A 16,820-nucleotide genomic window follows, 5' to 3' on the forward strand; every position below is an offset into this window, starting at 1 on the left:
ACCTTAAACCAATGATTTTTTTTTAACTATATAGTTTATTTCAAAACTTAAACAAAAACTAAATGTTTAATTATTTACTTGATAATATAAATCTATGAAGCGGAAAGTTTAATTTTTTTAAAACTTTCTAAATCTGTGAAATGTTACAATATCTTTGAATATGACAATAAAACAATATTTTACTAATCTATGCGATTTTAATAATGAAATAATAATCCGAAAATATATATATAGAAGAAGATACAAATACATGTGAAAGTTTGAAACAATCTATTTAATGAAAAAATATACCGTAAACTTATTATGTTTTAAAAATTGATAGACACATATATATTATAATATATATCAATTTAGAATTGAAAACAAAATGTTTATATAAAAATAAATGAAAACAAAAAACCGCGCGGTTACGCGGATCGAGATCTAGTTAATGTTGAGAAACCTTCTGTCCCAGACGGTGTTTTTAAATCTATCCTTTATCTCTCACTTTCTAATACTACTTATTGCTAGCTCCAAGTTGAGAAACCTTCTAGGGGAATTAGAGGCTTCAATTCCTTCCTTTAGCGGGCCGAGTGTTTCAGAAACGAACGAGAAGCTATGGCTGTCACCAGCTTCGCACCACCATGGCTCGTTCTGAGACAAGCGTTCCGATCAGTCGCAGCTTCTTCTTCTTCTTATCTTCACCCAACTCACAATCACACAGTCCTCCCTTCGTCGCCTCTCCCTCTCCGACACTCAGGTTCATTTCCCATAACTGATCTTTGTTCTGTTATGTTACTTTGTGTTCTGTCATAAAGTCTTGATTTTTAGATTCAACATCATCATTCTCATTATAGGAAGAACACCCTCAATTTGATTCTTCTTACTAATTGGAAATTTTGGAACTTTAATTGAGAGCAATGCTTATCATCAAACTAACTAACTGTATGAGCTTCAACCTTCTGGTTACTTAGATTCAATCAAAAGTTGTTATCTTGATGTAACCCACGAATAAAAATTGCAGCTTGTAGAAGATGCCACGTTGCAGAAGCAATGAAAGGAGATGTAGAGCTTCTCCTCAAAGGAGTTGGAGACCAAGCTGTTGCTAAGGAAGTCAAACACATCCTTGAAATGGTATTTATTCGCCCTTTTTTTTTTGTCTACCCCGTGAAGTCTCTCTCTCTCTCTGTTTCAGTCTCATTCTCTTGTGTGGGGTTGGTTGTAGGCAAGACGTGCGACATCAAGAAGAGAAGTTCTTCACACAGATTTTCTCACACCACCTGTTGTTAAGGAATCAGTTTCAGTCTTGGGAAAGCTTGCTGATGTTGCAGTTGTTGCTCAGGGAGGTTACCCTGAGGTAATTTTTCACCTTTTAAGTATATGTTTCCTCTGAGATTGTAAGCCTTAATGCTCTGGAATTGTGCTTTTGTCTTAGGCTGAGCGGTGTAGGATCTCGGTTGGACATCCGGATGTATTAACCAATGATCCAGATATAGTTGCAGCTTTGAGGTACAATAACTAGTTCATGAATTCTTGAGCTTTGTTCTTTGTCCGAGTGTCTGAGTATGTTTTTTTTATATTCATTTTCTAGCATCACAGGGAATTTTGGGTTTCAAGCTTGTTCTCATGGCGACTTCCTTGGAGCCATTCTTGGCACTGGAATCACCAGGGACAAGCTTGGGGATATCTTGATTCAGGTTATATATAACATCTGAATGATTCTGTATAAACAAACATTCTTCAGCTCCATTAACATTGTTTCTTTTGGCTAATTTACTTTGATGGTAATGAAGGAAGAAAAAGGAGCTCAGGTCCTGATAGTTCCTGAACTAGTTGACTTTATTGTTACAGCTCTCGACAAGGTTAGATTTATATAGCCCATAAACCAAGATCTCGGATCAGCAGTACTCTGACCTTATGATAATTAATCTGTCATATATAGGTTGGGAATGTTTCTGTAACTTGTAGTAAGATACCTCTGCTTGCTCTTGAATATGAACCTCCTAGGTATGATTCTTAAGCTTGCCTTCCTTCTTTGCCTTGAAAACAGTTTCTGCTTTGGCTTGATTCTTTTGTTTTTATTAGGACTAATACCTTCAAAACCATTGAAGCCTCGTTGAGAATTGATGCAGTAGCTAGTGCTGGTTTCAAGATTTCGAGGTCAAAGCTAGTTGATCTGATTAGGTAAGCTAGCTTTCTTTTCTTTTTGATCTTCCATTGCATTCTCATGTTTGCTGAGAAAAAAAAAAAGAGATCATTTTTCTTTGTTGTTACCTCGCAGTAGTGGGGACGTTCGGGTTAACTGGGCAACGGTTACCAAGAATGGAACCACGGTAAAGACTGGTGATGTTGTCTCTGTTAGCGGGAAAGGGAGACTCAAGGTAAGAAGTGAGTTTAGTTAGTGTTTGGTTTCAAAAACGTTATTTTTTTGAGTTAATTGGTTTTTTTATGCACAGATTGGAGAGATTAACGAGACGAAAAAAGGGAAATATGCAGTTGAAATCATCAGATATCTGTAGAATGAAGCTGTAACAAGTTATCAAAGGCTCTTTAGTTCTTCTTCTACTTCTCATTAATTGATATTTACTTTTCTATTTGTTTGTTGACATTTTGTAGAATCATAGTAAAGTTCAAAGGAATAAATTAATATTCAGCTATCCTCCATACGAAATACCAATCAACTTTTAGTTGCATATAATTTATGATAAACGTACAAGAATAAATTTATGACTGAAAAGAGTCGAGAAATCAATTTATACAATAACTAATTATATTCTAGAGCAATATGCAATAAGATAAGCAATAATTGATACACCGTAGGATAAACCAACCAAAATGCAAGAAAATTCTAACACAGCTGAAAAGTACATAAAGACATTGCTGTTTATGTACATAACATCAAAATTCAAATGATCTTAGTTTAGACAGACAACAACTAAGTTTATTTTTCGTTAAAGATTACAACTAAGTTTAGACAGACAATCACATTATGCCGTTCCTTAGATGATCATATAAAACATCCGAGTCTTATTATTTTAGTATGTAATGGTAATTCAGTGTGATAATTTGCCGGACAACAAACAGAAAATTGGATGGTTTTGTACGTAAACTAGAGTCAATAATTTCCAAAAAAGAATATCTGACATCACATTTAGTCGACCTAAAGAGAAGAGAAGACCAGAGCACCTATTTCAAATGTTTACAACTACTAGACTTTACATACAGCTACTTTCTTGAATTTGACATCAATCATAGAAACTTAAGAAGCTTCATCGGCTCTGTACGACTAAGAGATCACAGGATAGGACACACGTATATAACAGAGAATTCTCGATCACTGTTATAGTAAAAACTCAATTCAACATTTAAATCTATAAATGTAACGTGTAATCATCAGCATATGATGAAGAATTCCATAAAATTGTGAAAATTAAGTGATGTCTACTTTTTGACAAGACTCAGAAACCAAGGCATAGACACAAATACCATAACATGGAAATTTTCAAGTCGACATATACAATTTAAAGAATCTAACATAGTAATCATCAGCGTAGAGATGTCATTTCACATGTTTAAAATGATCACCCAGGGTAAGGAGCATTAAAGAAAACATAACATTCAAGACGCAAAGAAACTACTACCACCATTTCTAGTCTTTCAAATATGTTGAGACTACAAGAGATACATCTATTTCATAAAATGAGAAACCTTATAGTAGAATGATGCAAGCACCAAACTAAAGAGAATACTATAAGTTTATCTACGACTCCAAGATCCATCTATCTTACAAGATGAGAAACCTTATAGCTCATACAAGTACCAAACTAACGAGAATACTAACATTGTACATGTTTAGAACGATCATTCACATTGACACAAAAAAAGAAACATTTGAAATTCAATGAAACGACCACCAGAATCTGCAGGAGTCTCTCACCTACTTTGATCTACAAGAGACTATAAGATACATCCATTTCAACAAATTAGAAACCTTATAATACATGCAATAGAGATTACACAAAAACAGAAACTTTCGAAATTCAATGAAATTAGCACCACAAATCTGCAGGAGGCTCTCACTTACTACAAGAGGCTCCAAGATACATCCATTTCACAAAATGAGAGACCTTATAATGCATACAAGCACCAAACTATAAAGAGTTTTATTAACTATTTAGAATGATCAGTGAAGCTTATGAGTATAACACACAAAACAGAAACATTCGAAATTTAAGAAAACTACCACCACAATATGCAAGAGTCTCTCACCTACTTTTGATCTACAAGAGCTCGAAGATACATTCATTTGACAAAATTTATAATACATGCAATAGAGATTACAAACACTGTAAACACAAAAAGTAATGCTCCAAAATCAAAATAGAAAATCTACATGTTCATCAGTGGGTATGTTAGCAATTAATTTTCTAGAATCTCACGGATGCTAGCTAGACCAATGATAGAAATGTTGACTAGTCAGCTTAATTGGAGCTTAGATATTCATTTCCAGTTTCTTTAGTTTTTGTATATATCACTTTAACTTTGTAAATTTTCATAAGTAAAAAATCCCAATTTACAAGAGCAAAGTCAAGAAAAGCATATACCTAAGCAAAGCCTTAGACTCAATGAGGATATGAGCAGTTTCTGAAGCACAAACCTGAACAGATGAAACTAATCTTTACTTCATGTTTCTGTCTCCTTCTTGTGATTTTCATAATTTTAACAACTAAATTACAAACAAGTTTGAAATGCACATACCTGTCAAAGAAATCTGCTACACTTGAAATCTTCTATGAGTCTCTAACAATTTGGAGTAGCACATACATACCTGCAAAAATTCAGAATTAATCAGTCTCTGCTTCACTTAAATGCCTCATTCTTACCTTGTGAATTTTACGTTGTGAGTGGGAAAGTAATGAATGTGTTATACATTCATAGTCTTTTTCTTATCTAACAAGTCGAATCTTTGTCTAAAGACTTTCTATATTCCATTCATAGTCTTGGGTAACACTATTTGAGAACTTTTTTAAGTCTCGGATAGTAAAGCACAGAATCAGTTTTCAGTTCATTGTCTCTGTCTTAAGACTTGGTTTAAGTTCTTAGTCACTTTCCCCATCTAATAAGCCAAAAACCAACTCAATTTCGGTTCATCATAGTCTCTGTCTTAAGACTTGGTTTAGGCCGTTCAGTTGGTCGTTTTCCCCTTCCATCAAGCCAGAAACGAACTCAATTTTGGCTCATAGTCTCTGTCTTAAGACTTAGTTTAAGCCATCGGTCGTTTCCCCTTCCATCCTTCCATCAAGCCAAAAACGAACTCTACTTTGGCTCATAGTCTCTGTCTTAACACTTGGTGTAAGCCAGTGGTAGTTTTCCATTTGTCTAAATACTTTGCCAAGGCTTGTGGTGAAGTAAGGAGTCTGTTTTCGATTCATATAACCTGTCTTAAACTCTTTTTCAGCTTTTGGTCCTTCTCTGTCTAGCTGTTATTAAGCCTTATGAGTATTGTTTTGGTTCATAGTCTCTGTTTTAAGTCGTGTTTACCGTACAACAACTCGAACAACCATTGTCTTTGTGTAAGACTTTTCTAAGCCACAGGTAGTTTTTTCCATCCAACAAGTAGTAGGTTTGTGTGCAATTAAACCTGTGGTCGTGTTTTTCCATCCACGGTTAGTTGTTTTTACATCCAGTTCATAGTCTTCATTTTGAAGACCATTCATAATCCGTGTACAAGCAAAGCAACTCAAAGTCTTAAAAGACTTTTCATAAGCTGTGTGTAGGAAGAAACTCAATTTTTGGTCTATACTCTCTGTCTTAAGACTTGTGGTCTGTTTTTGATTCATATCAGCTTGTGGTGATGTCGTTTTCACATCCAACTCACAGTCTTCATCTTTATAAGCCCCTTAAGACGTTTCCAGAGCTGTTGGTCGTTCTTTCATCCAACAACTGCATGGGATTTGTCTATAAGATTTTGCAAGCCGAGGGTTCAATCACAATTTGTCTAAAAACTTTTCTTAAGGCGTTTGTTGTTTTACTAAGCCGTGGGTACTACTGGTAAAGCAGGGAACCCGTTTCAATTCATTAGTCTTTGCATTTAGACTAACCCCTAGTCTTTGTCTGAAAACATTCTTTAAGCCGTGGGTAGTCGTCAAGCAATAATTCTGTTTGGCTAAAGACTTCCATAAAGCCGTGGGTAGTTGTAGTATTGACTTCCATAAAGACTCTTCTCATAGAGCTGTTGTTGGTCAGATTCAGTCTTTGTCTAAAGACTTTACATAAGCCGTGGGTAGCAATATTTTCTAAAGACTCTCTTCTTCATAGCCCATTTTAAACTCATGGTCTTTGTTTAAAGACTTTATAAGCCGTGGGTAACTCACGGTCTATGTCTAAAGACTTTATGTTGTACTGTTGGTCGTTTTATCCATCCCAACATTCATAGTCTTTTTGTGTCTAAAGACCTTTTTGCAAGCCACGGGACATTTGATCCAACCAACGTTTCATAGTCTTTGTCTAAAATTTGTATTGAAAGCCGTGGGTACAGTCTCTGTTTATAGACTTTTCTTAAGCCGTTTGTTGTTTTTGTAAGCCGTGGGTACAGTCTCTCCTAAAGACTTTTCTTAAGCCGTTTGTTGTTTTTGTAAAGCCGTGGGTACAGTCTCTGTCTATAGACTTTTCTTAAGCCGTTTGTTGTTTTTGTAAGCCGTGGGTGTCATACTTTCCATCATTTACTTAGACATGCACTACCACCAAACAATAGAGTTGTTGGGGCCATGATTTCAATTTTTTTTTCTCAGGGTCTAGGCTTCACGCAACGGGACAATGTCCCCAAATAAGAATCTGACACCATATGATATTTTTGGGGTTTGATAGAACCAAAACAAAAGTAAGCAAGAATCGGCAGTAGAAGAGCTTATCTGTTTTACTGCTGCTACTTCTTTAGGTGTTTGCCTCCAAGATCCGATCTTATCTTCAATTATTTCAGTGATTCTATCCAGTGTAATGGAATCTGTCAGCGATGGTTTCTCCACACAAACATACTACTGTAAACAAACAAAAAGAAACAAAAACAGAGAGGAAATATTACTTGTATGATGAAAACAGGTGAAAGAACAAAACTTAGAACTCTAAACAAATCTGTAGTCTCAACATTGATTCCCTATATCTATTCGCATGAACATAATCCTTTACTCTCACAAATAAGCTATTAAGGAATCAACAATGGTGATAGCACCAAGAAAGAAACCAAATAGATTCGAACGTATGTGTATTAAGTATCTAGTACTATCTACCTCTACTCACTTTCTATAACCGATCTTTAAGTCCCCATATAGATAATATCCATAACTAAAACACCAAATTAAAGCACAATCACGCTTTACAATAGATCAAACTCTAGCGTACGACAGAGAAGTACCTCAACGGGGGTTTCACGAGTGAGTCCAGCGTTGATTCAACATCACTGCAACAAATAAATAACGAACCGTTTAGGAAACTTGAAACCCTAAAGCAAAATCGCAAAGAGGATTACGAAACCCAACGGATCGCATCGGTTTCACGCGAACTCTAAACGAGATAACTACGGATCAAAAGCAAATTCAGGATCTACAGATTACATGAATCGAAAAACAAACTTACTGTCCTAAAAATCTCACCTGTTCCTCGAAGGAAGGGAGAACTCTAACGGATAGAGCTCCTCTGCTTTTTGTTAGCAATAATTTTCTAACGGATACATTTACGGTTTACTAACAAATTACGATTAAACACCAAAACCAAACCGGTTTAAGATCCGTTATTATGCTTTAATTAGGACGGTTCTGCATTAACCACGATTTAACTTTTCCATAACATATTAGATGGACTTCAGGGAAAGCCCATTAAAGCCAATCAATTCAAATTTCAAAATCTGAAGTTCGATTTTCTCTTACGCTCTCCGAGTCGGTATCATCTCGCAACGTTTCATCTCTGCGAATCTTGAACACTCTTTCTCCCTCGTCAATGGCGAATTCAAACTCATACCTTACCACACCCACTAAAACCCCGTCTTCCCGTAGAAACAATCAGTCTCAATCGAAGATGCAATCTCACTCCCAGGATCCGGCCACTTCGGAGTCTAGGTCACGGTTCGAAGCCTACAACCGTCTCCAAGCAGCCGCCGTCGCTTTCGGTGAGAAACTTCCGATACCGGAGATCGTAGCCATCGGTGGTCAATCAGACGGAAAAAGCTCTCTTCTCGAAGCTCTCCTAGGGTTCCGATTCAACGTCCGCGAGGTCGAAATGGGGACGCGCCGTCCTCTGATTCTCCAGATGGTTCACGATGTTTCAGCGTTAGAGCCACGGTGTAGATTCCAGGTAACCGTAACTATTATTTTTCGATTGAGATGAATGGTGTTGAGTTTTGGTTTTGTTTAGGATGAAGATTCGGAAGAGTATGGAAGTCCGATTGTTTCGGCTACAGCAGTAGCGGATGTGATTAGGTCTAGAACGGAGGCGCTTTTGAGGAAGACGAAGACGGCAGTTTCGCCAAAGCCGATTGTCATGAGAGCTGAGTATGCTCATTCTCCCAATCTCACTATCATCGATACTCCTGGGTTTGTTCTGAAGGTAACAGTAGCTCTCTCTCTGGAGGGTTGAGATTTTGATTTTCGGTTCGGTAGATTAATAACAAATTCGGTTTTGTGTGTGCAGGCAAAGAAAGGAGAGCCTGAGACCACACCTGATGAAATTCTATCGATGGTCAAGTCACTGGCTTCTCCTCCACATCGCATCCTCTTGTTCCTTCAGCAGAGTAGTGTGGAGTGGTGCTCTTCTTTGTGGCTTGATGCTGTTCGTGAGATTGATTCAAGCTTCCGGAGGACGATTGTTGTTGTCTCCAAGTTTGATAATCGCCTCAAGGTACTACTAGAGTGTTTGAAACACACAATCACTTAAGTTGATGTTTCTTTTTGCTAATTTGAGTATCCAACACTTTGCAGGAGTTTAATGATCGTGGTGAAGTTGATCGTTACCTCAGTGCTAGTGGGTACCTTGGGGAGAACACTCGTCCTTACTTTGTTGCGTTGCCTAAAGACAGGAGCACTGTCTCAAACGATGAGTTTCGTAGACAGATATCTCAGGTGGACATGGACGTTATACGGCATTTGCGTGAGGGTGTCAAGGGAGGATTTGATGAAGAAAAGTTCCGTTCTCATATTGGTTTTGGGTCGTTAAGAGATTTCTTAGAGTCTGAGCTTCAGAAGAGGTACAAGGACGCTGCTCCAGCAACACTAGCTTTGCTTGAACAGCGCTGCTCTGAGGTAACTGATGATATGCTGAGAATGGATATGAAGATCCAGGCTACTTCTGATGTTGCTCATCTCAGAAAAGCAGCAATGCTATATATGGCTTCTATTAGCAATCATGTGGTGAGTAAATTGTAAAAGTACAGTTTTTAAGTCTTTAGTAAATGAGTTGAGAAATGACATTGTTTTGCTTTGGTTTGTTAAGGGAGCTTTGATTGATGGAGCCGCAAATCCAGCACCTGAGCAATGGGGGAAAACAACCGAAGAAGAACGTGGCGAGAGTGGTATTGGAAGCTGGCCCGGCGTGTGTCTGGATATTAAGCCGCCTAATGCTGTTCTTAGACTCTATGGAGGAGCTGCTTTTGAAAGAGTCATTCATGAGTTCCGTTGTGCTGCCTACTCAATCGAGTGCCCTCCAGTGTCAAGAGAGAAGGTACACTTTATCTGTTTTACTCAGTAAACAACATTTTTATACTTCCCATATAAACTCAAAGTTAGCCTCAATTTTTCAGGTAGCAAACATTCTGCTAGCTCATGCTGGGCGGGGAGGTGGTAGAGGAGTAACAGAAGCTTCAGCAGAGATTGCTAGAACCGCAGCACGGTCGTGGCTCGCTCCTCTTCTGGACACAGCCTGTGACAGGCTTGCCTTTGTGTTAGGAAGTCTCTTTGAAATTGCTCTCGAAAGAAACCTGAACCAAAACTCAGAATGTAAGAATATGATCCTTGATCTCTTAAAATCTCATAGATCCCCTGCATCTCATGAAGTTTCTTTGATAGCAGATGAGAAGAAAGCTGAAAATATGGATGGATACGTTGGTTTTCATGCTGCTCTACGGAACTGTTACAGTCGCTTCGTGAAGAATCTTGCGAAACAGTGCAAGCAACTAGTAAGACACCATCTTGATTCGGTGACGAGCCCATACTCAATGGCCTGCTATGAGAGTGACTACCACCAAGGAGGAGCTTTTGGCTCTTATTACAAACCTAACCAAGCCTCTGGTATTGGTTCGTTTTGCTTCGAGCTTTCTGATACAGGGCGTGATGAGCCAAAGAAAGATCAAGAAAACATTCCTCCTGAGAAGAGTAAGGCCCAAGAGACAACACCAGGGAAAGGAGAGGAAACACATATAACAGTCCCTGAGACACCATCACCAGACCAGCCATGTGAGATAGGATATGATTTGGTAAAGAAAGAGATTGGCAATGGTCATCATCATGATGGTGGTGGAGCCAGAAAAAGAGTGGCGAGAATGGGAGGAAACAGGAACATACAGCCACTTAGGATTCAGAACGGAGGAGGTGGGCTTCTGTTTGGTACCACGGAAAATGGAATGAAATCAAGCTCTGCTTACACTGAGATATGTTCATCAGCTGCACAACATTTTGCTAGAATACGTGAAGTTCTTGTAGAAAGAAGCGTAACGTCGACTCTAAACTCAGGGTTTCTAACACCTTGGTAAGTTCTACTTGTTTCATGCTGAAGAAGACATCGTTTTCGTTTGATTTTATTTGACTTAAAATTGATTGTTTTGTGATTGCAGCCGAGACAGGCTAGTGGTTGCACTTGGTGTGGATTTGTTTGCAGTAAACGATGAGAAGTTCATGGATATGTTCGTTGCACCCGGAGCTATTGATATGCTGCAAAACGAACGTCAACAGCTTCAGAAACGTCAGAAGATTCTTCACTCTTGCTTGACTGAGTTCAAAACGGTGTCTCGTTCATTGTAGTGGAAATGAATGATCATTTGTTTCTAATGATGTTCCTTTTCTCTGTAAACACGTGATATTCTTCTTGAAATGACAAAACTGAGGTTTTTTTTTGTTTGTTTTGTTATAAACAAAAAAAAAACACAAGAATCAAATGCTTTGGTGTTGTTTTTTGTTTGTCAAAGTGCATTATTATGAAGTAAGAAATGAGAATGGGGAATAGAGCTTAGATATAAGCTGGATCGCATAAATAGAAACAACATGTCTCATCCCGAAGAAGCTGAACGCTAAAAGGCTAGATGAATTTCGGCCTCTATGTAATGTAGCCTATAAAGTTGTTTCTAAACTCTTAAGCAAGCATCTGAAAAATATCCTTCCTGGAATAATTACTAAGACGCAAGCTGCTTTTGTAGAAGATAGGCTGATATCTGACAACATTTTGATTGCACACGAGCTACTACACGCACTCATCTCCAACATTAAGTGCTCACGAGAACACATTGCGATCAAAACAGACCTGTCAAAGCCCTTTGACAGAGTGGAGTGGGCCTTTCTAGAAAAGGCGATCAGAACTCTAGGCTTCTCTGAAGACTGGTGCAAAGTCATCATGTCGTGTGTTACCTCAGTACAATATCAGGTATTGATCAATGGAGCCCCAAATGGAGACATCAAGCCGACAAGAGGGATCAGACAGGGTGACCCCCTTTTGCCATATCTCTGTCATTTGTACTGAAATGCTTGTTCAGAGACTACAACAAGCAGAAAGCAAAGGGGAACTTACAAGGCTCTCGGTAGCAAGAGGAGCACCATCAGTCTCTCACCTCTTATATGCAGACGATAGCATGTTCTACTGCAAACACTCGGATGAAGAGCTCAATCGAATCACCTAATTATCCGGAGTACAGCCTTGCTTCAGGTCAAAGGATATATTACCAAAAATCAAGCATCTATTTTGGAAAAAACATCCCAGCAGAAAGAAGAGAAGCCATCAAACAGAAGCTTGGCATTGAACAAACAGGAGGTGATGGGATCTATCTAGGCCTGCCAGAATCATTTGGAGGGTCAAAAATCTCGATCATGAGCTTCCTGAAGGAAAAAATGGAGCTAAGGATGAATGGTTGGCAGAATAAGGTCCTCTCCACAGGAGGCAAGGAAGTGCTCCTTAAAGTAGTGACTCTAGCACTACCAACCTACACGATGTCATGCTTCCTCCCCCCCAAAGACGATATGCACGCAGATTGTCTCGCTGTTTTCAAACTTCTGGTGGAAGAATAATAAAGACTCACACGAGGCATGCACTGGAAAAGCTGGGGAGATCTTAGTCGACCAAAAGACAAAGGGGGTCTAGGCTTCAAAGACCTAGAAGACTTCAATATAACTCTCCTTGGGAAACAACTATGGAGGATAATCACCAATCCGAACTCACTCCTCGGTAGAATCTACAAGAGCAGATACTTCAGAACATCGAACCTGTTGAATGCTACTGTAGGTTCAAGGCCTTCATATGATCATTGCAGCTCAAAGACTGATCAGACAAGGAGCTCGAATGGTGATTGGAAATGGCAAGACCACAAAGGTTTGGGAAGACCGTTGGATAGGAAGCACACCAGCTTTAATGAGTACCGCAACAAAGATCATACCCTTGCAGTACATGCAGCTTGTGACACTGAATTTGTGTGTTAGTGATATAATGACTATACCAGGCAGAGAATGGAATAGAGACCTCGTGGAAGCAATCTTCCCAGCATACATTTTAGAGAAAATCTTGGCGATAAATCCACAAGGAAGCCTCGGTGAAGACTCATATGCTTGGGACTACACACAAACATGCCACTATACGGTGAAGTCCGGTTATTGGGTCCAACGGAATTACATCAGTAGAGATCAGACATCCAAAAAAGTTGATCAGCCAAGTCTCGATGAGCTCTATCGACAAATCTGGAAGATGAAAACGAGCCCAAAGGTTCGTCACTTTCTCTGGAAATGCATCAGCGAGACTCTTCCAGCTGCAGCCAACATGCATCGAAGACATATAGCCAAAATGGTAGCTGTGGAAGGTTTTCTATGGACTGTGAAACATATCTTGTTCACATGCCCTTATGCTCGCCTGATTTGGGCAGTCTCTCCGATACAAGCTCCTCCGAATGGTGTAATGTCAGATTCTCTATATGCCAATATATACAGAGTAACGAATCAAAAGCATCATACCCCTGATCTTAAGGCATATGATGATTTGGTTCCTTGGTTGCTTTGGAGAATTTGGAAAAACAGGAATGAGTATATATTCAAAGGAACTGACTACTCCGCACTAAGCACGGTTGCAAAAGCCACGGAGGACATGGAGGAATGGATTGGTAGAAAAGAGGAGGATCATATTGCGGTTAAAACACCCCACCACAGTAACCCACGAGTCAAATGGAAAGCACCCCCTCCCCAATGAATCAAGTGTAACTCTGATGGCGCCTGGCGACAAGAGCACCTAAGAAGCGGAGTGGGATGGTTAAGCAAAGACAGTAGAGGGCAAATGCTATGGGCGGGAGTCAAGGGTACTCAGAGAATGGGATCACCTATTGAAACCGAGGCAGAAGATATTAAATGGGCAATGCAATCGATGTGTAGCCTAGGATATAAGCAGGTGATATTTGAAACAGATTCACTGGTTCTTGCAAAAATGATCGCTGGACAGGAGGAGATATGACCAAAACTCAACCCGATCATGCAGGAAATCCACCACCACATCTCTGAAAACCCAAGTTTCAAAGTGTCGTATTACCCCTGCAATGGAAACAAGGCAGCGGATAGAGTAGCAAAGGAAGATTTTTCCATAGAGAATCATGTTTCTAGGTTGTATACTCTATTGTGCCATTATGGTTAAAATCTGTGTTTGAGACCGACATGCCTATTGTAACCATGAACTATGTTGGAGAATGAAAGTTGTACTTGAGCCAAAAAAAAAAAAAAAAAAAAAAACAGAAAGAGCAAACCAAAAAGGAAGCTCACATATATTTCGTCTATATGATATCTTGATTTCAAGTTTTGCAGGACCCCTGGTTCATGTAGATACGCTAGCGTTGTAAAAAAAAAAAAAAAAAAAAAAGTAGAAACAATCTTTGAAGAATGAATTGACATTCCCATAAACGAAGAGACAAATCTTGTTCCTCGTCAGTTATTAGAAAGTAATATTATAATATATCGCTGGCCTTTTCTTTTACAATCAACAACGCGAATCGATTCAAAGAAACTTGGTACTACTAATCTACAAAACTTTGTTTTCACAAGCACGCGGACAAAGATGCTCTAGTATTGCTGAAGATTAGTACTGTTATGTCAACCTCTGATGGGATATTTTCGAGAACAAATATTTTTTTAAAAGGTTCTCTTACATGTTTATCAGAATGCAAAAAGATAGAATCAGCTGGAACAGTTGAGATTTTGTCGCATTGAAAACTCACAGTTTTACTCAATGCATAAAAAGCTAACAAAGTTAGACAAGTTAATGTGGTTGATGTCCTTAAAAAATGTTTAGATATAATTTACTTATAACTAAGAACAAATTTTATATTAGATTTATATGTCATATTAGATAATTTATAAAACATACTTTTAAAATAATAAATTATATATATATATATATATATTTTTATATATAAACAATATTTTATATCATATAAGTTAAAAATTAAAAAATTAAGATATAAAATAATTTATAGGTAAATATTAATCAAACAAAAACATTTGTATAAAGATATTTTCTAAAATATTTCTAAGGTGCGAGTGTTTTTCAAATATAAATAATTTGATGTTTGATTTAAACTTTTCGAAAACATAAATAATAATTTATTATGGTGATTTTTGAATTAATAAAACATAAAATAATAAATATTTGTAAAATATTATGCCCGTATATGCGGCAAAACACCTAGGACAGTTAAAAAAATTAATATTTAATCAATACAATGAATTAATAACAAAAAATTAGTTTCAAACTAAACTAATATAAAATAGGACAGTTCTCTTGATTAGACAATTTTTAAGTTTTTGTCACAAAAATAGACCATAAGTAGAAAAATGACCAAAATGTTTCATTTAATAGGTAAAAAGACCATAATACCCTAGATATATACATACAAATAAAAAAATTAATAGTTTTAGATTATATGTTTTCAAATTCGAACTTTTTTATAAATTTTTTTTTTGAAATTTTTGTTTTTATTTTTGTTTCTGAAATTTTCTCTTTGTAATTCGAAAATACTTTTTGAAACTATTTTTCAAATTTTTTATTTTCAAATTTCAAATATTTATTTTTTATTTTATAAAATTTTAAACCTTAATCTCAAGGTTTAGATTGGTTAACCCTAGGGGTATATGTATATATATTTACCTCTTTAATGAAACATTTTGGTCATTTTGATCTTTAGAGTCTATATTTGTGATAAAAACTTTTTTATTGTTATCCTAGGGTATTTCTCTATAAAATATGACATAATGAAAATTTTTTTTTATTTTTTTATATGATATATAATTTTTTATATTCTCCAATTTATTTATCTATTGGTTGAAATATGGTTAATTGTATAGTTAACGATGTTTTTATTTAAAAAAATTTTAAAATTAAATATTTATTAATTTCATGCACAAATCTAAAACGATATCTAAAATGAAAAAGATGAATATTATCCTTTTTTTGTGGAACAGATGAATATTATCTATCGGTTATATAGTGTCCTTACGAAGGAGATGTGACAAGTGGACAATCAGAGTCCATTTATACTGCATTAAATCATTTTCACTAAACCAAAAATGAATCAATTAGTTATACGACTTATACTCTTTTTCGTGTCATACAGGATGTCATTTTGACATTTTCGTATAAATTAAGAAAATGATTAAAATGTATTTATATTTTTATTAATAACACATATTTGACCAATAGTCTTTGAGATAAATAAAATTATTTATAAGATCAATACAGTTTACGATTAATATTAAACTGCAATTCTAACCTAATAAGTAATCATCTAACCGGACCAAAACAAACCGGAAACTCATGAGACAAGTTTACATGTTCAGTTCTGTAGAAACAACAAATGCAGCTTTTGCAAAACAAAACAAGAAAAACTAAGTTGCGTCTGGGAGAGAGTACAATGTGGATGTGAAACCTTTGTGTCTTGTCTCTTTCACTAACCAGTAATTAGTATTCCAGTTTCAGTCAGATATATAATTCAACACCAAGAAAACAAAAGTTCAACTGTAAAAAAGATGATGGCAAAGTTTATCAGTCAACCAATGAAAGAGTAAGTAAAACAACTTATCTATTTGCTACTACTTCTTTAGCTGTTCAACTCAAAGATTCAAAGTTACATTCATTTGTTTCAGTAACTCTATTCATAGTTATGAGGTAGTTAGTGGAATCTGTCAGCGATGAATCCTCCACAACACAACACAGTGACACACTGTAAAAAAAATCTAAACTGAGAGATATTGCTACTTTTAAGCAGGTAAAAAATAACCTTAGAACTCAAAACAAATTGATCCCAAAAAAAAACTCAAAACAAATCTCTTTCTGGTTCTAAGATGTCTGTTTGCATCAACCCTTTAATTAAAGTACTCTTATTGTTCTATCTCCATCTTTCAATCTGTAATTCCCCACTTCTACAAAGAATCTTTATATTAGCAGTGGTGATAATAAATCCTAGCACAAAAAAAGAAGAAGAAGAGAATCGTATATAAGCATCTACTCTATTTATTGTCATGGTCCAGACACATCTAACATACATCATCATGCTTATGACATCAAGTAAACACGATCAAACGCAAAACCAACAAGAGATCAAATCCTAAGATTTGAGCCTAGCAAAA

The 16,820-nt window shown here is 36.7% G+C and overlaps 2 protein-coding genes and 1 long non-coding RNA gene across 5 annotated transcripts; 2 read left to right on the forward strand and 1 right to left on the reverse strand.

The window, feature by feature from the left end:
* The first annotated feature begins 516 nt into the window (after positions 1–516).
* LOC106298514 (putative RNA-binding protein YlmH) lies at positions 517–2,638 on the forward strand. Of its 2 annotated transcripts, none has more exons than XM_013734650.1 (10): positions 517–739; positions 1,004–1,113; positions 1,205–1,336; positions 1,415–1,488; positions 1,571–1,676; positions 1,773–1,841; positions 1,922–1,986; positions 2,065–2,163; positions 2,261–2,360; positions 2,436–2,638. In XM_013734650.1, the coding sequence occupies exons 1-10, from the start codon at positions 598–600 to the stop codon at positions 2,496–2,498; spliced, it is 960 nt and encodes a 319-aa protein (XP_013590104.1). In that variant the 5' UTR covers positions 517–597; the 3' UTR covers positions 2,499–2,638. The 2 variants fall into 2 exon arrangements, with proteins under 2 accessions (XP_013590104.1, XP_013590105.1); XM_013734651.1 differs by having other exon boundaries at positions 2,264–2,360.
* A 4,320-nt stretch (positions 2,639–6,958) lies between these two features.
* LOC106299643 lies at positions 6,959–7,686 on the reverse strand. Its single transcript, XR_001261826.1, has 3 exons — positions 7,629–7,686; positions 7,391–7,435; positions 6,959–7,016 (listed from the first exon to the last, which is right to left on the reverse strand). It is a non-coding gene; the product is annotated as an uncharacterized LOC106299643 (long non-coding RNA).
* Positions 7,687–7,869: 183 nt separating this feature from the next.
* On the forward strand, positions 7,870–11,066 carry LOC106296719 (dynamin-related protein 5A). 2 transcript variants are annotated; one of them, XM_013732937.1, is made up of 8 exons: positions 7,870–8,325; positions 8,386–8,577; positions 8,662–8,868; positions 8,949–9,377; positions 9,460–9,687; positions 9,767–9,962; positions 10,032–10,710; positions 10,796–11,066. In XM_013732937.1, the coding sequence occupies exons 1-8, from the start codon at positions 7,972–7,974 to the stop codon at positions 10,980–10,982; spliced, it is 2,472 nt and encodes an 823-aa protein (XP_013588391.1). In that variant the 5' UTR covers positions 7,870–7,971; the 3' UTR covers positions 10,983–11,066. The 2 variants fall into 2 exon arrangements, with proteins under 2 accessions (XP_013588391.1, XP_013588392.1); XM_013732938.1 differs by having other exon boundaries at positions 10,035–10,710.
* Positions 11,067–16,820: the final 5,754 nt, after the last annotated feature.

The sequence above is a fragment of the Brassica oleracea genome, chromosome C6 (assembly GCF_000695525.1).
Source record: "Brassica oleracea var. oleracea cultivar TO1000 chromosome C6, BOL, whole genome shotgun sequence".
In the NCBI taxonomy this organism is placed as follows: domain Eukaryota; kingdom Viridiplantae; phylum Streptophyta; class Magnoliopsida; order Brassicales; family Brassicaceae; genus Brassica; species Brassica oleracea.